The 22345-nt window shown below is 31.5% G+C and overlaps 1 protein-coding gene across 1 annotated transcript; it reads left to right on the top strand.

Annotated features, from left to right (window-relative positions):
* Positions 1-6433: 6433 nt before the first annotated feature.
* On the top strand, positions 6434-7855 carry LOC126889690 (putative uncharacterized protein DDB_G0282133). The gene has a single exon (XM_050658213.1). It carries the CDS (start codon positions 6434-6436, stop codon positions 7853-7855), a length of 1422 nt encoding a protein of 473 aa, XP_050514170.1.
* The last annotated feature ends 14490 nt before the right edge of the window (positions 7856-22345 follow it).

Here is a 22345-nt window from a genome sequence, read left to right as displayed (position 1 = left end):
CCTACTGTTTTTGCCTGGTGTTCTATTTCTTCAAGCATATTATTCAGTTATCCTTTACAGTTGGCTATCAGGACGATATCATCGGCGTATCTAAGGTGACTCAAGTATTGTCCATTTATTTTAATTCCTTTATTTTCCCATCGTAATTTCTTTGTGATATGGTGTCTCCCAGTCGTATTCCTCTTTTTATCGCTATAGAGTTTGTGTATTCGTGCAGTTTTATTCTGGTTGTAGCATTTCTGTAGACGTTGTCTATTGATTATGTGTATCGGTAGACTATTCTGCTACTGTGTAGTGAGCATTTTATAGCCCAGTGCTCAACACTAATGATTTTTTAAGAGGTGGTAACACGTGCTAAAACCTTTCCTAAATCCTGCTTGTTCTTTTGATCGATACCCATCTAGTTTTGATGTTAAGCGGTTTGAGATTATTTTTGTAAACAATTTATAAATCGTGTTGAAAAGGGTTATGGGTCGGTAATTAGTTAACTCAGATTTTTCCCCTTTTTTGTGTAACAGGATTACAATCCTGATTCATTTCAGTCACTGGGGATCGTTTTTTCCTTAAATATTTTATTCAGCATGGTGTGGAGTAGATTAATAATAATTATTGTTTTTAGTTAGAAGTTCTAAGTTCACATTTTTTACTTTTGCTTGTCTTATGCTTTCTCAAATTTGTTTGCAGAAATTGCTTGAAAATAAATCAAATAATAATATTTGAGTTATCCTCCCTCTCAAAAATGTCCGGAACATTGTTTAAATAATCAAAATGTCAAAAATTTAAGGAAAAATTCGATTTTTTTCTTCGTTTTTTGATTATAACTTTAAAAGTGTTCATTTCCGAGAAAAGTTGTACTGACATAAAAGTTGCGTAATTAAATTTTCTACAATATAGAATTGGTTAAAAATTTAAAAAATAGTCACCCTAGTTGCAAAATAGTAATTATTGCGAAAAAACCATACAAAAACAAGTATTCGCATTTTACGTTTTTCAACCATTTATGCTATACTTAGGACCTTCATGTTTCACTCAGAAAAACTTTATGATACAGTAAAACAATACTGCAAATTTTATTAAGATCGATTTAATAGATTTTGCAAAATAAATTTTGCAATCCAGCTTTCGCAAAAAAAATTCATTTTTTCAAAATGTTACAGCACTGAAAATAAAGCAGATAGCAAGTTGAAATTTTTTTTTCTTATATAAGTGTACTGTACCTTTTATTTGCAATTTTCAAAATTAAAATCGATTAATTACCACGGCGTCAGAAAATGTTTGAAATAAACAATAATTTTTCGTGTTCGATTCACACAAGTTGATTTCCACCAAAATTTCTTCCAATCATTATCTAATATATTGTTTTCTTACTCTATATTTCGTTGTATTTTAATATTTTAATTCCACAAAAATCAAACTAATTTTATTACTGTTTGTGAAATATTGTTTAAACAATTGCATATGTTTAAAAATAATAAACTTTTATTATTTAAGTTAAAATATATGAACAAAGAAAGTTTTTGCTAATAAAAGTGTTATTTCAAAGGATAGAGTATGTGTTTTTATTTTGCAATAAACAAATTTATTTATTTATATCGAAATGTAACAAAAATTAAAATGTATCAATCATTATCAAAGGTCATTGGAATGCCCAATCAGAGCAAACTATCCGCTGTCCTGCGCGTAGCACCAATAACTAATGTTTATTTAAGAAAATTCCTGACGCCGGGTGTTAATCGATTTTAATTTTGCATAATTGCAAATGAAAGGTACAGTACACTTCTATACGCAAAAAAATTTTCAACTTGCTATCTGCTTTATTTTCAGTCCTGTAACATTTTGAAAAAATAAATTTTTTTACGAAAGCTGGATTGAAAAATTTATTTTGCAAAATCTATTGAACCTATTTTAATGAAATTTACAGTATTGTTTTATTGTATCATATAGTTTTTCAGGGTGAAATATGAAGATTCTAAGTGTTGCATAAATGGCTGAAAAGCGTAAAATGCTAATACTTGTTTTTGTATGTTTTTTTCACAATTATTGCTATTTTGCAACAAGGGTGACTATTTTGTAAATTTTTAACCAATTGTATGTTGTAGGAAATTTAATTACGCAACTTTTATGTTGGTACAACTTTTCTCGGAAATGAATACTTTTAAAGTTATAATAAAAAAACCAAGAAAAAAATCAAATTTTTCCTTAATTTTTTGACATTTTGATTATTTAAACAATGTTTCGGATCTTTTTAAGAGGGAGGATAACTCAAATATTATTATTTGATTTATTTTCAATTATTAATAATATTTAATTTCTGCAAAAAAATTTGAGTCACCTCTCAACGTCCAAATGTACTAATATTTTTACAGATGCGCCCTGGTCTATAAGTAATTTGGGTTTTTTTCATTCTAAAATGTTTTTTTATTCTAGTTGTTAACACACTCCGGTCGTCTGTCCTCTCATTAGAGCTTCATTAACAATTAAAAAGCAATGTTTTAGAATAAAACGTGCCAAAAATTATTATAGGAAGCTGATATCAGAAGGTTTGAACTTGAATTTAGACACTTCATAATTTAAAAAATAATATTTTTTACTTGTGTTATTGGGCCTTGAAAATTGTCATTTTTCGTTTTTTCTTTCAGTTTCAAATTGTTGATAATTCGAAAACGATCAACTTCAGAGAAAATTTATAAAATAGATTTTGTTTTTAATGCTCTAACTAAGGAATCTAAAATAATATCTACCCCGGAAAAAAAAATTAATATTTATAATTTGTTTAAACTTTTTTTTTAAATAAATGTACCAATACCCAAAAATAATCAGTATTTCTTAAGGACTTCAAAACGGAAAATATATACAGGGCGTTCCATTTGAAATAAGCAAGTTCATTATATTTCCTGAAAAAACGGAAGATCTAACAACAATGTACATAAGTACCACTATAATAACGGGCGCATTAGAAGACCTATATTAACCAAAATTTATAAAAATCATGTAAGCCGTTTCCGAGATAACTGAGGCGTTCCATACATAAAACTCACTCTGTATGTAAGTGCTTTGTACTAAAAATAAAATTGTAGTGAATATTAAATATTTATCTCTATATTTACACTCAGTATACCTTCAAACCCTCAACCAACTTATAAATCTTCTCTAGCTTACTTAAGGGGGCTATGTATCTCATATTTTAACCCTTCCTGAAGACAAACTGTAGCTTCATTGTCAAGGAAATGAAGAGCGGTAGGTACATATCCTATTGGAATCAAATTTAGCGTACTTTTAAGTTGTAACGAATTTATGTATGTGCCAGGTATGATTTTTTCTTTTAATGGATAAAAGGTGATATATAAAGTAGGGGTACTCAAATAAAATTTGGTAATTTAGGACTAACTCTTGTCGTTTTTGTTGAATTTAACGGATGATTTGTAGATTGTCCATTCGATAACATAACTGGTTTGTTTATGGACACAATGACCGTATTACATATTATCATTTTAAAAGGAATAGCGCCAAAATAGAAACGCGCCAAAAAGATTATTTCATTCGTTACACAATGCGCGCCTATATAAACTCACTTAACTGTTTCCATTCATGTTCTAAGCAGTAAAAATTAATTTTTTCTACTCTATGTCATATTATGCATCAGTTTTTAGTTTGTGAAAACTGTCATTATAGATAGCAGTGCGTGAAGGGTTTAGAGTGTGCGTGAAGTAACAATGTATTTTAAATGGGATTTACTTTTTCGCACTGTTTTTGGCACACTTTCATATAATCAAATATCCTTAACTTTCACGTTGTCTTGGCGATGACATAATGAGCAATAAATTACAACAAAAGTTTTGACAGTTTTGTGGTTTGAAAGGAGTTAGAATTTTTAAATGTCAAAGTTCTAAAAATTGTAGAATAGAAATGAATTCCAGTGACGAAAAGTTACTGTTTTTTAAATTTTTTTATCGTAGATAAAATATTGTGTGAAACTGTGCGTGAAGTACTTTTTGCGAACTTACGCGATGTATAGGATATACTTCACGAACTGTTTCATAAATAACTATTAGACAACTGAGCTAAGAAGGTACGTGTTCATAATTCAGTATATTCCTATGTTTCTGTGTGATTCCTATCAAGATTCCGATCAATACGCAGTGCAAAAGTGTAAAAAAGATATGATCTACCCCTAATAATTTTATAGTCTTCAGTAATCTAGTTTCAAAATGATAACTTTAGCAAGACCAAGATCAAGAATCACTGTGCGAGATTTGAGCAAGAACAAGACTAAGACTGCGAGACTCTTGCAGTTAGGACTCAGTGTCGTTTTAGGGAGTATAGTAGTTCGGGTATATGCTTAGAGACTCTTTGAGACGCAAAAAATATGTAACAAAAATTTGAAAAATTCGACTTATATGCATTACGAACAATACCATAAACATAATATAACGAATCAAAATATCCAGTAAAAGAACACTTGCCACATTTGACACGCACTCGGAGTCATAATTACAAAGTAAAAATAAAATGTTTTGTACATTATTTTTTTCCAGCAGACGACTTCTTCGCTCTAAAATGAATTGTTCAGATTTGGAGAATAGCCGCCCTCTAATCACAAAGTAATCTTCTTGCGTTGCGACGCCGACAGTTATATTGTTCGAAACTTTTTAAAAATATGTCACCTTAGCTGATAAAAAATATAGTAAGGTTAGCATACCTACTGTTAAGGAAACCCACTCAATCATTCATTTTCTTTCCTTATTAGCTAGTAGGAATCTAAATATACCTTATCGGCCCATTGTTTCTGCTGAGTGTGCGATGAGATCATTCGATTAAACAAAATTTGCTGAAAGAGCGCTACTAATATTCAAAAGTAATGAGATAAATTAATAACAGATAATGCCGGTACGGTGCAAACAAAATGCCGAAATATTTAAAGTAGCGATAATATATATATATATATATATATATATATATATATATATATATATATATATATATATATATATATACAAATAGTATATATATGTATATATATATTGTCATAGATAAAGAAAAGCAGAGAGGAAAAAGAAGAAAATCTAATTATCTAATTGTATGCTAATTTTTATTACGTTAAAATAGTTATTTTCTAATATTTAATTTTTTTATTCACCCTGTAAAATAGATACCGATTTCAATTACCCAGTATTGTATTGTAAGATATAAGTTTTTCTTATTCATAATGTTAAAATAATTCTATGAATTTTGGACAAATGCGTTTATCATGTTAACAATGCAGTTACATTCAATAGACAGTGTTTCTAAGAACAATTAGCGGCAAAAGCGTTTGGAGGCGTTGATATGACGTAGTAAGGATATTTGTTTGGACGAATGGAACTGTAGGGACGAGATAGATTGAAGGATGTCAAAAAATTGGTTTTTTTCTTTTTGACAAGACAAGAACGAGAGGCGGGGTGTTTTAGAGAGCTGAAAGAGAAGGTACTGTTGAAGAATGAGTAACAAGTGTCGGTCTTCGTAAATTAAAAAGCCTTATAGGTGCCCGTATATAAAAAGCACAAAGTAAAAATGTTATTTTTGGAAGTCAAAAGAAAATTCAATGTCAAGTGAAAGCAGCTGTACTAAGGTATCCAAAATACATTGTTCTCTCCGTCAATAGTCTCTGTTTGCCACACTTTTGGTTTTCTTGGTTTCATCGACCTCTATGTGGAGACTCAAGTGAAAAGGGACATAAACTTTTTCGTGATTTTTAAATTGACATAAACTTTCACAGAAACCTTTTCGTGATTTTTAAATTGACTTTTGTTTACTAGTTATAATTTAATTTGTATTCATACTGGGTAATTTTGATTTCAAAATAATTTGCGGTATTTTTCAGAATTGTTTTCATTATTTTGCACAAGCATTTCTAGATTCATAGATTGTCTGTTTTCACAGTTTATTCTATTATTAAACATTTGTGTTTGAATTATTTGGTATAATTAATTTTTCTTTAATATACGGTTATATTTTATTTTTTTTTATTTTTATTTTTCCATGAGTTTTTTTTGAGTATTGGTTTTGCATTTCTGCGATTGGATGATGTAAAACCCTGAGATAAATTTATTAAATTGAGCTAGTCCAATCAAAGTAGATATCAATAAGTAGAATCAAAACAATATTGGCGCCCAAGCGTGTGAGGCAAAAGCAGAAACACCAATACCCAGACAAAGTGTACTGGAAAATATATAAATTCTTACAGGATTTTTCTAATTTTTTTTCTCTCTGCCAAATTTTGACAAAGTATTTTTGATTTTTATTATTCAAACCTTTTTCGCTTTGAATAATCTTGGAACAGTTTTTTTACATAACCAGATATTTTTATTTGATCAACATTCTTGTGGAATAGGCAAAGATAATAGTTCGGTTGGTTTGTACCTTCACATTGTTAAGTCCAGAAAAAGGAAAGAAAATGGAGACAAGACTCAACAAAAAACAAAAGGAAACAGAAGAACGTTATAGCGAGGAAGGAATAGAAAATGTAGACGAAGAAATTAGTATTACAGAAACAACAATCAAGGAGAGTACCACAGAAATGTCAACAATGGATAGGATATTACAAATGCTACAGATACAGGAAGAAAACAGTAGAAGACAAGCAGAAAAAATAAAAAAAAGTATAGATGAAAACAGTAAACGACAAGATCTAGGTTTTAAACAAATGGAGCAGAGACTAGAACAGCATAAAGAGGATGTACAAATGTATTTAAAACAGATGAAACATGAAGTAGAGCAGAAAACAAAGGAAATTAGCCAAAATTTAGAAAAACATACCAAGAAACTACAGAATTTGGAGAAACATGTAGAAGATAGAGACGAGGAAATAGAGGATAGATTTAAAAAATTGGATAAGAAACTATTGGAAGTAAAATCACAACATAATACTGGAGAAAGAAGACAAGTAATTATACACAATGGAGCAGAAAATAAGGTCCAATTTGGCGGGGATATAAAGAAACAGCACCCAGTCCCGTTTATTAGGATGCTTAAAAATAAAAAACAAGGATATGAAGAGTTTGAAGAAGCTAAGGATATGATAAGGACTCATTTTAAGGATGGAGCAGCATTATGGTTCGAGAGTAAGCAAAATGAGTTGCAAGATTGGGAAGAATTTGAAAGAAAATTTTTGAGATATTATTGGGGAAAAGAGAAACAGATGGTCGTGAATAGTGAACTACAAAATGGAAAATATGATGAGAAACTAGGAATATCCGAAGAGAAATATGCATTGCAAGTATACGCCAGTGGGCAATATTTAAATTACAATTATTCGGAAGAACAGCTAGTTGAATTGATAGCAAGACATTTTGACAATACAATGGAAGACTATGTCACCTTGCAAGGATATAGGGACATGGACAGTTTATGCCAGTTTTTAGTTGTAAGAGAGGCTCGAAGAAAAGAAAGAAGGACCGGTAGACAAACGGAAAACAATGGGAACAACCAAACAAACCGCACAAACAACTACAGACAGTCTCGTAATGAAAATCCTTACCGATACAATGGATATAGGGATAATGAGGGACAAAGATATACAAACAATTTTAATCAAAATAGATATGAACAGAATAGAAATGGATATCATCAAAATAGATTTCAAAACAGTGGGAGAAATTATAACAATCAACCATATCAGCCAAATGCAGGTCGGGAAAATTTTAATAGAGGAAACCAATATAACAACAACAATGGACAAGGAAGAGAACAGAACAGAGAAATAAACAGCCTAAGTTTCACCAGAGAAGGAGAAAATGAACAAGGACACCAAGAAATGGACAATGTGGAAGTAGAAATCAATAGAGCAGGGTCGTCTTTTCAGGAGGGCACTCACTAAAAACAGGGATAAAATTTAATTCAGGAATATATACTCACCCTAGGGAATTTATCACTTTAGCGGGAAAAAAGATTGAATACGTGCGTAATAATTTGGTTATGGTACAGGGGTATATTAAAAATAAAAAGGTTGATATACTTTTGGACACTGGTTCAGAGGTATCATTAGTTAATAAACAATTGATAAAGGATTTAGGACTAGATTCTCAAAGGTATAATATTTCTCGAATAAGGTTAGTGAGTGCTAATTCAAAAAAGATTTCGACTACGAATGAGGCTATTGTTTTGACATTGAGATTTAAAAATAAAGAATATTTGATTAATTGTTTTATAATTGAGGACATGAAGTATGATATTGTCATTGGAGTGGATGAATTGGATAGGGATAAAATAATTGAAAGATGTGATTCACAATACATAAATCCAGTAGTCATTGTTAAAAAAAGTAATGGGGACATAAGGATTTGTTTAGATGCACGTAATTTGAATTCATGTACAGTGCCCCAATACGAGGCCCCGTTGAATATAGACTCAATTTTTGGTAGAATCACAGGATCTAGTTTTTTTACCAAATTGGACTTAAAACATAGTTTCTGGTTAATTCCTTTAGCAAATGAATGTAGGGATTACACTGCTTTTTCTATCGACGGAGTGGTATATAGGTTTAGGGTAGTGCCATTTGGTTTACAAAGTGCATGCGCGGCTTTGGTAAGGGCATTGCACACGATTTTAAATAAACACGGTGATTTTGTTTTACATTATATCGATGATTTGTTGATTTATTCTCATGATATATCTAGCCATATGAATCACATAAAGATAGTTCTCAAAGAACTAGATGAAGCAGGTTTAAAATTAAACATAGGAAAATGCAAGTTCTTTCAAAAAGAGGTGATTTACTTAGGTTTCAAACTAGACAGGCAAGGCATAAGCCTAGACGAAGAGAGAGTCAAGATCATAAAAGAATACACACGTCCAACAAATTTAAAAACACTGAGAGGATTTTTGGGAATGATAAACTATTTTAAGAAGCTCATCCCAAACATCAGCCAAAAGGAACTGTCATTGATAGGTCTTTTGAAGAAAAATGAAAGATGGAAATGGGGCAAAGAGCAGGAAGAAGCATTTCAAAATCTTAAGACAGAATTTGCAAGTGGAAGTAAGATATACCATCCGATATACACAGCACCGTTTATTTTACGAACAGACGCTTCGATGAATAAGTTTGCAGGGGTGTTATCCCAAATACAAGAAGAAATAGAAGTTCCAATATGCTTTGTGTCCAGAGTAACAAAAACATACGAAAGACGATATAGTGCGACCGAGCTAGAATTTGCCAGTATTCTTTTCTGCGTGAATAAACTACGTTTTTACCTATTGGGATCAAAGTTCACCATAGAAACAGATCACGCTGCTCTCGTTAATATCATGAAGAATAGAGTAGTAAACAACAGAATACACCGCGGTATTTTATTACTACAAGAATATGATTTTGAATTCAAATATATCAAAGGAAAAGATAATATCATCGCCGATGCTCTCACCAGAGATGAATACTTCAATAAAGAAGAAAAAATGGAATTTCAGGTTGGAATGAACATTCTATGGTCATGAGAGACCAAGAGAATCTGGAAGAACAGGAAAAAAACAGAGCAATACAAGAAAATGGAATTTATATAAAAAGAACGGAGGAAAGAGAACTGTATATGATCACAAACGAACTGGCTAACAAAATATTGATTGATATACACCGAAACAATGGACACATTGGAAGTAGGAAAAGCTTTCTGGTATTCCGAGAAAATTATATTTGCAAAGGAGATCATAAGTTGGCAAAAGACATTGTGAAAAGATGCGAGGTTTGCCAAAAATATAAATCGAGGAACTTTAAAAATGAAAACATACCTAAGAATATAACATCTGGCCAAAAATTAGATCTTGTAGCCATCGATATGTTGAGCGAACTGATAAGAACTCCCCGTAGAAATAAGCACATTTTGGTGATGGTGGATATTTTTTCGAAATTTGTAAAATTATACCCTTGTCGAACAACAAAAGGAAATGAAATATTACGAAAAATAGACAATTTTTTAGAAGAAGTTGGGACACCCAGGAAAATACTGCTAGATAATGCTACGTATTTTAGAAACGATAGATTTACAGGTGAGCTACAACAAAGAGAAATAGACACTGTATTTACAAGCATCAGACATCCTCAGAGCAATCCATCGGAAAGATATATACAGGAAGTAACAAAGTTTTTACGAATTGCATCTAATGGACAACATACAGGATGGGATAGAAAGATGGAAGAAGTAGAAGAATACATAAACTCTATTCCAAACACAATAACCAAAGAATCTCCGATGTATGTGATGAAAGGAAGAATGCCACCTAGACCATGGGAAGAACCAACAGAAAGAGAATATGAAGATGTAATAAACAAAGTAACTACAAGATTAAGAAGAAGTGGAGAAAAATACATCCAAAGAAAGCAAAGACAACGGCGAAGAAGATCTGTTACATTTCAACAAGGTGATAAAGTAATGGTGAGAGCACTGAGAGTGTCCAATTTGAATAACGGTGTTTGTGCGAAATTGATGCCAGTATTTGAAGGTCCATACGTCGTGCAAACAGCAAATGGGGTAAATAGCTATAGGATAGGGTACATAGAGAATGGCAATATTAGGGGTATATTTAATATAAACGATATATACCGGTATTTTGAATAAAAATTTGTAGAAACATGTAAATAATTTAGATACTAAGTATAGAAATAGGAGATAGGATAAAAGCAAAAGGATTGAGTAATTTGGGTATAAAAGAATTTTTTTTTCTATCTAAAATTTTGTTCATACCCAAGGTCGGGGAAGTTGTCATAGATAAAGAAAAGCAGAGAGGAAAAAGAAGAAAATCTAATTATCTAATTGTATGCTAATTTTTATTACGTTAAAATAGTTATTTTCTAATATTTAATTTTTTTATTCACCCTGTAAAATAGATACCGATTTCAATTACCCAGTATTGTATTGTAAGATATAAGTTTTTCTTATTCATAATGTTAAAATAATTCTATGAATTTTGGACAAATGCGTTTATCATGTTAACAGTGCAGCTGTACTAAGGTATCCAAAATACATTGTTCTCTCCGTCAATAGTCTCTGTTTGCCACACTTTTGGTTTTCTTGGTTTCATCGACCTCTATGTGGAGACTCAAGTGAAAAGGGACATAAACTTTTTCGTGATTTTTAAATTGACATAAACTTTCACAGAAACCTTTTCGTGATTTTTAAATTGACTTTTGTTTACTAGTTATAATTTAATTTGTATTCATACTGGGTAATTTTGATTTCAAAATAATTTGCGGTATTTTTCAGAATTGTTTTCATTATTTTGCACAAGCATTTCTAGATTCATAGATTGTCTGTTTTCACAGTTTATTCTATTATTAAACATTTGTGTTTGAATTATTTGGTATAATTAATTTTTCTTTAATATACGGTTATATTTTATTTTTTTTTATTTTTATTTTTCCATGAGTTTTTTTTGAGTATTGGTTTTGCATTTCTGCGATTGGATGATGTAAAACCCTGAGATAAATTTATTAAATTGAGCTAGTCCAATCAAAGTAGATATCAATAAGTAGAATCAAAACAATATATATATATATATATATATATATATATATATATATATATATATATATATATATATATATATATATATATATATATATATATAATTCTCAGTTTGGTATTCTGTACTTAGGGTATTGGATAGTAACGAGTATAAAGTAATGAGTAGTTACTTTTTCGACATCATTAAACTTCATTACAAATTGAGCTTTCCTTCAAGTCTAATAAAATAATTGTTTTTCAATCTAATCCTTGTTGTTCTCGGAGTGATAACAATGAGTGACGAAGATTCAAGTAGCTGCTAGTCGGAGTAATGAGAGCTGGAGTCATAGATCTAGAATACCTAAAATCAAATATAATGAGTTTTTCGAAAAAATAATTCATGCATTCCAAATTGCTTTGTGTAAATTGTGCCAGCATAGAAAGGTTCAAACCGCATCCGGTGTCAGTTGTTTAGACATTAATTAATTTGGTTGGTCGTTACTATGGCTGTGTTAATTCAAGCTTAAAATGTACCTACTCTGTTACGTAACTGCGAGACTGGCAAGACTCTTGCTGCAAAACCAAGACCAAGACCGGGAGCGCAATACCAAGACTAAGACCAAGACCAAGTGTATTGGCGCAAGACCAAGACCAGGTGTATTGGCGCAAAACCAAGACCAAGACTGTCTAAGTCTCGTCTTGTTCTTGCATTTGGGCAACACTAATATTAATACATATTTAATCCATAACAAAATCCTGAATATATTATCAACCAGGATTGATTATTCTATTTCGCCTGATTTTAAGAAAGTGTTTTTGTCAACTACTTCTTGGTACCACTTTTATGGTAATTGCTACATTTCTTTTATTTTCATGTGTTGTACGTATAAGTTATACCAGAGAGCTGGTTTACAATAATTTTAGTTGTTTCCTTGTAATTATAAGTGATCTACATAACCATATACTAGATAACCTAGATACCTTGATATTCGGTACCTAGGTTAATTTAATATAAATAGATTTTGTCAAGTTTTCTTCTCTTTTGTTAGAAACATTTGTTAATCACAACTTTTTGCATTAATGACTATCAATCCTCACTAACTCAATGCTAAAATCTTCATCTCTTCATCATCATCTCATCTCATCACCTCATCTGTAAAACTTCAGCTCTATAGCCTGTATCTTATTCTTTTGCAGTTCTGTTAGAAGCCATCATTCGTTGCCAAAATCAGAACAGGTCTATGAACTGCTTGAAAACTTTCATTTTTATATTCCGTGACATTTCTTTTCTACATATAAATTTTTTGTTCATTGTATGACACAGTTATAACTTTTTATGTACTCTTCCATTGATTTCTACTTTGAGAGATTTTTTTTTTCTGTTATTACTCCTAGGTATGTAAAAGTTTCAACTTATTCTTTTTTTCTCCTCCTATCTACATAACTTTTGATTTGTTAATATTTATATTTATTTCGTTTTCAGCTAGGTATTCTAGCGATATTTCCAAATTATTTCGAAGTTTTTTTCAGTTTTTATTTCGCACTAATTAGCACCAAATCGCCAGCAAATACTCCTTCCGAGATTTTTAGTCTTTGCAGATTTGATTTCTATACGCTACATTCAGCTTTTTACTCCTTGTTGTGTTTAGTGATGTTGAAAAGGTATCTATTCGTTACAAAGTACTCGTTACTTACGAATACCGAAAGTAACGATTACTATACAGAAAGGCAAGTCGTTACTTGGATTACTTTGATTACTCTGATTACTTCGTACCAATCGTATCAGAGCGAGTACCTATTTGAGTATTGTATCTACAATCGGTTGATATCGGAATCGGAACGGTATTCCACGAGTGTTCGGTATCAGTACAGTTAACTAAATTTTTTTCTATGAAGGGCGAAGGCTATGAAGAGTTTTACAGGATTTTTACAGGGCGCTGAGAAGTAGCTGAAACAGAGAGAGGTATATCATTTAACAAGCATGCACCCAGAAATAGATGTCTATACGATTTGTCGAGGTAGATAATTCACAGGATTTTACAGATGTTCGTTCCTTTAAAAATAAAAATGCAACACATTAGATTTTAATAATAAAAACACATTATTCTTATCAGGCCTAGAAAAAACAGCTTAGACTGACCGGAAAAAATGTAGAAATGATAATATTTCTAGACTATGATCATTAACTTTAATTTTACATGTAGGTATGGCATTGTTTTTATTAGACCAGGACATTTAATACTAAAAACACGGGAATAAATCTATTTTTAAATATAGTAGGTACATAGAGACTTACAACTTTTTGCATTGTATGTCCATTAAAATGTTACATTTTTTAGGCCGTACCTTGCATTTCTTAGAGGAGTCAATTTTTTTCTTTAATGTGTAGGGGGGATCAGTAGAAGCTTAAGTTCAAGTTTTTGGGGTCGCCATCCTTGTCCCCCGGTCGCCATCTTTGAAATGGGGTAAAATGAGGTTTCGCGCTATATCTCGTAAACTACCAACCCTACGGAAAATCTAATTAAACATAAAATGTAGCAAATTAAATTTTCCACAATTTTGTTTCTACTACTTTTTATCGTTAAGTGACCAACAAAAAAGATATAACCAAAAATATGTAAATTTTTTTTAACAAGTTTCCTTTTGGATGTTATAACTTTTTTTCAGTTCATTTTAAGATAAAATAACATTATAGCAATTTTTGTAGAGGGTTTTTCAGCGAACTATTTCCACTATAAAGTTGTTTAATTCTATTTATTTATATAGGTTTTACAGCGCTCCAAACTTGACCAGATTCTCGAATGCTCATAGGGATACAATAAAAACAAAAGTTAGGCTTATTTTTCTATCTATATATATTTTTTATTGATACAATTTATTATGATTTTAACATTCCTATGCTATTATTAATCTGTTTTTGACTTTTCTTCCCACTATAAAACTTATAACTCTAAGCATATATAGAAAAGGCCCAAGAAGTTGTTTGAGGACAAATTCGCCGCTTCAGAAGAAGAATGACGCAACCGCAAAATGCAAAATTCTTAAGCAGAGCAAAAAAACGATTTTTGATATCAAAATCATAAAGTATGATAAAAATTAGCCATTCACCACACCGTGGTCAGGATCTCGAGATATAAGCGTTTTTTGGGGTGTGCCGCTTGTATATGAAGTAACATAACTTTTTTCCTATTATATATTTTGACTTAAAATTTTCCAAAAAACTTCTTCATGAACTATATTTTATTGTTGTTTTGGTTAAAATTATAAACTAAAAAGTTTGTCACTCAACTTTTTTAAGTAAACATGAAACAAACGAAATATGATGACAAAATGTTAATAAATTAACAACTCCTTTTCTAATGTGTTTAAACATTTTGGACAAATTTCATTGTTATCTACGTACTTCAAAGATGACACAGTAAAATTTTTAAAAGGAAATATTTACAGCGACCGAAGATACAGCGAGGTAAATTTGAAAAATCATCAAAATTGATTTTTGGCATTTTTGTATAAAATTTATTTTTTTAACATGTTCCACCAACTCTAGATAAAAATAAACTTCATATTCGGATTCAGCGACCTCTAAAACATAAAAATAGATCAAAATTGATCATTCACCTTAAATTTGATTTTCGTGGTTGGCATAACGGTTAATGCCGCTCGTCTAATATAAAGATAGAAAAGCATTATTTTTCTACGAGAATTCGAGAATCTGGTCAAGTTTGAAGCGCTGTAAAACCTAGGTAATAAATAAAATTAAACAACTTTATAGTGGAAATTGTTTACTGAAAAATTCTCTATAAAATCGCTATGATGTTATTTTATTGTGAAATGAACGTAAAAAAAGTTATAACCTCCAAAAGGAAATCTCTTACAAAATTTTCTCTTATTTTTGTTTATAACTTTTTTGTTGGTCACTTTAGGTTAAAAAGTAATAGATATAAAATTGTGGAAAATTTAATTTGATTCATTTTATGTGAAATTAAATTTTCTGTAGGGTAGCTAGTTTACGAGATACAGCGCGAAAGCCCTTTGCACCCCTTTTTCCAAAATGGCGGCCGGGGGACAAGGGCCTCAACCCCAAAAACTTGAACTTAAGCTTCTACTGAACCTCCTTACACATTAAAAAAAATAAAATTGACTCCTCTAAGAAATGCACACTAAATGTAACATTTCAATGGACTAAAAAAAAATTAGTAGAATTTATAAAAAAATTCATTTTTAATTATTAATTAGTCTGGACAAAATTATGTCGGGCACCCCTTGTTTTTAATAATTTTTAACATAATAGATATCATTTGATTTCTATCAATTAAATAGATCGGTGAAGGTCGTTGTTATATCGGATCTAATACTTATACGAAATGCTGAGAAATGCGATTCTCGATATGATTACCGATACTCAAATACAAAAGTAATCATAGTAATCAAAGTATCCTACTAACACTAATACAAAATATGTACTGAGAAATGCCATTCTTGATATAATTACCGGTACTCAAATACAAAAGTAACAAAAGTAATCAAAGTAATCAAAGTAAAGAATACTGTTAATGATTACTTTATACAAAAGTAATGATTTGTAACGGATACTATAGAGTAGCTATGATCAACATCACTAGTTGTGTCCATATGCGTCCATAAATATTAGAAATAGTTAAAAAGGGTTCAAGGCAGGTTTTGTTTATATTCGATTCAGAGTTGGACTACCATCTCCATATAGCAACTATTTCAGCATCCTTATGCATCATCAGTGAAGATTATGCAGTCACAACTCTGAAGGGAATATAAACATTCTGCCCCTTTTAAGGCAAAACATCGCGATGCAATGAACCCACCTTTTGAGACGCAAATCAGCGACATCTCTCGTATTACGAGGAAAACAACGAAAAGCCCCAGATACAAAGTTTACTACTTTTTAAACAATTAGAATAATTGAAATAAAAATATAATAAACAATATTTTAAATCTAAGACTTTTCGTTAATAAACTGCTTTCTGGCTGCATCCCATATCTCCGGATTTTACAATATATAATCACGTAGAGACGACGAAAATAGGAGAAAGCAAATAGAGGACACTTAGGCCACGCATTTACCTTCTCTTCGTCTAGGAAAAGGACCGAAAGACAGTTTCTAAATACTCAAAAACTGAGTAAAATGAAAAAGATTAAAAAGGGTTCAAAGCAGGTTTTGTTTATATTCGATTCAGAGTTGGACTACCATCTCCATATAGCAACTATTTTAGCATCCTTATGCATCATCAGTGAAGATTATGCAGTCACAACTCTGAAGGGAATATAAACATTCTGCCCCTTTTAAGGCAAAACATCGCGATGCAATGAACCCACCTTTTGAGACGCATTAGAAATAGTGTTGACGGCATTGTTGTTCTCATTGTATATTTTTTGTATCATATATCATTTTAGTAACTTGTTGCCCATATCTTATTCTCTTATTGCCTAGTCGCAACATAGGGGGTCCCGTGGACACTTTTAGTTCGCCGCGATTTGATGGTGGTATTATAGGTTTTTTGGGTCGCTGAATCCAATGGAAGTGGTCTGGAAGCCCAAATGTGGTGCGTTTAATTGTTATTAACAAATTATGGTAAAATTAGGTGTTTTTCAGGAATTATTAGAAGCTCTGTAAATAAATTGATAGTGTTAAGGTCTTCTCGGGTGTATTTTTGGTCGCTGAATCGAATGCGACTAGTCGCGATTACTCAAAATTTGTTCTTATTTTGTTAATATCAAAATAATTGTTTATTCGTAGAAAAGCTCGAAATGTGTTATCTACAGAAAGTTTGTAGTCTTTTTCATAGTACTTTTATACGCTACATCGATTGTCACTAGTCGTGATAGCTTAAATCACGTTCCGAATTTGTTATTAATAAATTATTGCAAAAATAACGTTTATAGTACGTTTACTCACGGTTTTTGCTCTAAATTTTAAAAAACCACTTGGAATGACATGAAATTTGGCATGCTCGTAGCTTACATGTCAAACAAAACAAATAATATTGTGCCGATGTGTGCTTTTACCCTAGGGGTGAGTTTCACCCCGTTTCCAGGGGTGAAAAAAGAAACGTTAAAATAAGTCCGGAATTGGATAAGGTGATTAATTCTAAGCAAATTTTGCTGTATACAGTTTTTTCACTAAGTCAATAGTTTTCGAGTTATTTGCGAGTGTTCATTTTTGTTATTTTGTGTTCATTTTTCAACAGAAAAACCAAATAACTCGAAAACTATTGACTTAGTGAAAAAACTGTATACGGCAAAATTTGCTTAGAATTAATCAGTTTATCCACTTCCGGACTTATTTTAAGGGTTTCTTTTTTCACCCCCTAAAAGGGGCGAAACTCACCCCCCGGGTAAAAGCAGACATCGGCACAATATCACTTGTTTTGTTTGACATATTAGCTACGTTGATAACAACTTTAGCATGGTTCTGATTAATATTCGTTATATAAGATATAAAACTGATGAATTATTTCTGTTTCTAGAGGAATTAGGGTTTCCAACGATAGTTGCGGTTACTGTGCATTGGCTTGAAGTCAACGAGCCTTTTTTTGTAGAAAAATATTCCACTATTGCTAGGTATGACCGTCCAAGTTCAGCTCATGGAGGCACCCTAATTCTTTCTACAAATAATGATTTTTCTCTGGTAACAAAATATGACTTTCTATTAAGTGAAGCATTCTTTGAGTTTTCCTTAGTTTACAGTAAGAACCTTAATCTTTATATTATTTGCATTTATAGATCACCTGACTCTTCCGTGGAACTATTTTTTCAGAACCTGCTTAATTTGTTAGATGACCTGCCCCATAAAAGCAGAAAAATTTTATGCGGGGACTTCAACATTAATTATGCTGCTGCTTGTGCTACACAAATATCCCTGGTCAACATATTTGAATCATATGGTCTATCAATGCACATTGATTCTCCTACAAGGATTACAAAAACTTCATCTACCATAATTGATTATATTGTCTCAGATTTCTCACCCCTTGATGTCTGCGCTACAACTGTTAATGCGGGACTATCTGATCATGAAGCGGTTTATACGAAGTTTAACATCTTTAGCAAGTCCTCCTCGAAAACTCGACGTTTAGGCAGGATTTTTTCCGGTCGGAACTTTCGTAAATTCCAAAATTTATGCTTAACCTCTGAGTGGCACTTTCCTTCCATGGACGTCGATTATAATTTCAGTGATTTTTTGAATAAGCTGGTCTGTATCTTCAATAAAGCATTTCCTTTAATCACAATTAAGCAAAAACATCGCAAACCCTGGACTACCAAAGGTGTCCGCATATCAGCCAAAAACATGCGTTCACTACTGTATATCAAGAAATTTACTACCAACGTCTCTGTTACTTAATATACCACCAAGTACAGGGCAATCTATTTAAAACTTATAAAATCGGCTAAAAAATTGTATTATCAAAATCGTCTCAGAAGCTCCAAAAGTGCTGCAAAAGAAACTTGGTCCATAATAAACGATCTTCGAAATAAAACTCACACAGCTCAAACATTTTCCCTTCCAGACCCAGAAAATCTAAATGAATATTTTGTTAATGTGAGTAAAAATATAACATCAACTATTGTGTCACAACAAGATCCCATTTCCTATCTCCCTAATTCAGGAAAGGTTTCGAATTCATTCTTTATAAGACCGGTTGGTAAATCTGAACTGATCCAAACAATCAATAGTATCAAAAGCAAATCTTCCTGTAGTACCGATGGACTATCCATAAAAATTTTCTCAAATCTCCCAGACAATGTGTTGGGAGTCCTCATCTCTCTAATAAATGATTCTTTTGAGAAAGGTAAATTTCCAGAGTGCCTAAAGACGGCCATCATTATTCCTCTTCATAAGGGTGGTTAAAAATCTATTGCCTGCAATTATAGACCTACTGCATTACTACCGGTACTCTCCAAAATTATTGAAAGACTCCTAAAAGCCCGACTTATGTCCTTTCTCGTTGATAACAAGATTTTATCACAAAATCAGTTTGGATTTTTAAATAATAAATGTACCACCGATGCCATGTTTTCTGTACTACATGAGGTTTATCAAGCATTAAACAATAATCTCCACACTGCCACTGTTTTTTGTGATTATGCCAAAGCTTTTGATTGTGTAAATCACGACATTTTGATAAAAAAACTAGATTTCTATGGAATTCGAGGTATTTCTTTGAACTGGTTTCAATCTTACTTGGAAAATAGGAAACAACTGGTTAGAGCAAATGATACAGACTCTAGTCTCAAAAATGTTGTATGTGGGGTACCGCAAGGTTCAGTATTGGGTCCTCTACTTTTCCTTATCTTTATTAATGACATCACTAGTTTAAAAATCGATGGAAAAGTTTTTCTTTTTGCTGACGATACCAGTATCACTTGGAGCAACTCAAATATCGCAACTCTTCATGCTACTATAACTTCTGATCTACTCACAATAAAATCCTGGTCAGATTCTAATTAAATCTCTTTTAACATAGATAAAACAGTAGCATTACCCTATAAAGGAACTCTTCAACCCTTACCTCTTCATAACAGCCAGATCAGTATCGTTGATTCTGTAAAGTTTCTTGGTATTTTTTTAGATAGCAACCTTAAATGGTCCCTTCATATCGATGTGTTAAGCAAGAAACTATCCTCAGCTTGCTTTGCAATAAGATCTGTCTCTAAGGAAATGGATTTAGCCTCCTCCAAAATAACATACTTTTCATTGTTCGAGTCCCATCTTCGATATGGTCTGCCTTTTTGGGGTTTTGGTACAGCTGCCCAATCCGATGTTATTTTTAAATTGCAAAAAAGAGCAATCAGATATCTGTTTGGCCTCAGAAGAACAACACATTGCAGAAGCTACTTCAAAGATCACAGAATTCTAACATTACCTTCTTTATATATTTTAGAAACTGTTTGCTTAATTCGTAAACATCTACATGTTTTTCCAGAAAGACCTAGACATGACTATTCCACCAGAAATTCTACTTTTGACATCTATTTACCGATCCCGTCCAGTGAGTTAGTAAAGAAATCTATATTATATTCTGCAAAAAAGCTATACAACCATCTCCCTCTACAACTTAAATCTGCAACATCTTTCCCCAAGTTCCGTAAAATGACTAAAGCCTATTTATCTGAAAGACCATATTATTCAATAGCAGAGTTTCTTAACCAATAACTAAGAAATTACAGTATTGTTATGTATAAGTAGAATCTTAATCTATATTTGAGTGTCATATGCAGCAGCATAACTTATTAAATTACTTATTAAATTTCTTAAGGTAGATTACGCAATTTGCAATTTTTTTTTTAATTTTGCAATAGATTGTTACTGATGTTTATTTGACTTTATTATGTTTTATTTATATTGACGATTTGTATAATTTTAGTAAATTGTATTTGTTATTGTTTTTATTTATGATTCTTGTAAGCTTTGTCTATAAAATTGTTAAATTGTTCATGACAATAAAGCATATTTCTATTCTATTCTATTCTATACGTGTATGCCAAATTTTATGTTAATCCGAATGGCTTTTTAAAATTTAGAGCAAAAACCGTGAGTGAACGTACTATAAACCGTTATTTTTGCAATAATTTATTAATTAGCAAAGTGGGAATGTGGTACTAGTGGCAATCGATTTAGCGTATAAAAATACTATGAAAAAGACTACAAACTTGCTGTAGATAGCGCATTTCGAGCTTTTCGGCAAATAAACAATTATTTTGATATTAACAAAATAAGAACGTATTTTGAGTAATCGTGACTAATCGCATTCGATTCAGCGACCAAAAATAAACCAGAGAAGACCTTAACACTATCAATTTATTTACAGGGCTTCTAACAATTCCTGAAAAACACCTAACTTTACCATAATTTGTTAATAACAATTAAACGCACCACATTTGGGCTTCCAGACCACTTCCATTGGATTCAGCGATCCAAAAACCTATAATACCACCATCAAATCGCGGCGAACTAAAAGTGTCCACGGGACCCTATGTTGCGACTAGACTATTAGTATATTTTTCATAGTTTCTGTATTGTTACTTTATCGGAGGCTTTTTCTGGGTCAAGTATATTTTCTTTTCCTGTTACAGCGCTTTTTGTGCTATCCGTTTTAACGTAAATACATGATCCTGTATATCACTTCTAAATCCACCTTGTTTCGACTAATGTGTGTTGTGTAATTATTCTTAATCGTTGGTTTATTATTTTTTCTAAGGGTTTCATACATGTACTGTCAATCCTCAACAGTTATTACATTCTCTACTATATCCTTTTTGATATGGATACTACTAGTGACACTTTCCCATCTTCTGTGATGTCTTCATTTTCCCGTGTGTTATTCATTATTTTTAATAATATTTGTTTTCCATTTTTTCCCATGTTTTTTTTATAATTCCTGTTATTATTCTGTCGACTCCATGTACTTTTCCATACTTCAACGTTTTACTTTTTATTTTAGCATTAGCTCCGATGATGACGTTTATGTCGAAAGCGCTCAGCTAAAGAAATAAATTATTTACACACTTTGATATACTATATTTTTTATTTTCTCTATTCATTCAAGTGTGTACAAACTTATCAGTCTTTCAACTATTTTTCAACGTTTTTGTTGCGTCTTCTAGTTCTTCCTCTTTAATTGAGTTTTCTGTGTTATTTTCCAATGCATGATTGAGACAATGAAGAATAACATCGAGAATAAGACAAAACATCAGGGATTGAAAAAATTGAAAATATTATAGAGAAAAACAAGAGTATGAAAGTGTTAATAACTCCAAATAGCAAAGGCCGACAACAAGTACATCAGATAAAAGATAAAAATGGAAACATTACAAACGACAAAAACCAGATTTTAAGCATT

This window comes from Diabrotica virgifera, chromosome 1, assembly GCF_917563875.1.
Source record: "Diabrotica virgifera virgifera chromosome 1, PGI_DIABVI_V3a".
NCBI lineage: Eukaryota > Metazoa > Arthropoda > Insecta > Coleoptera > Chrysomelidae > Diabrotica > Diabrotica virgifera.
This window is presented reverse-complemented; position numbering and strand designations above follow the sequence as displayed.

Coding starts and splice junctions, on each gene's coding strand:
- LOC126889690 (XM_050658213.1), top strand. CDS start 6,434: ATGGAGACAAGACTCAACAAAAAACAAAAGGAAACAGAAGAACGTTAT.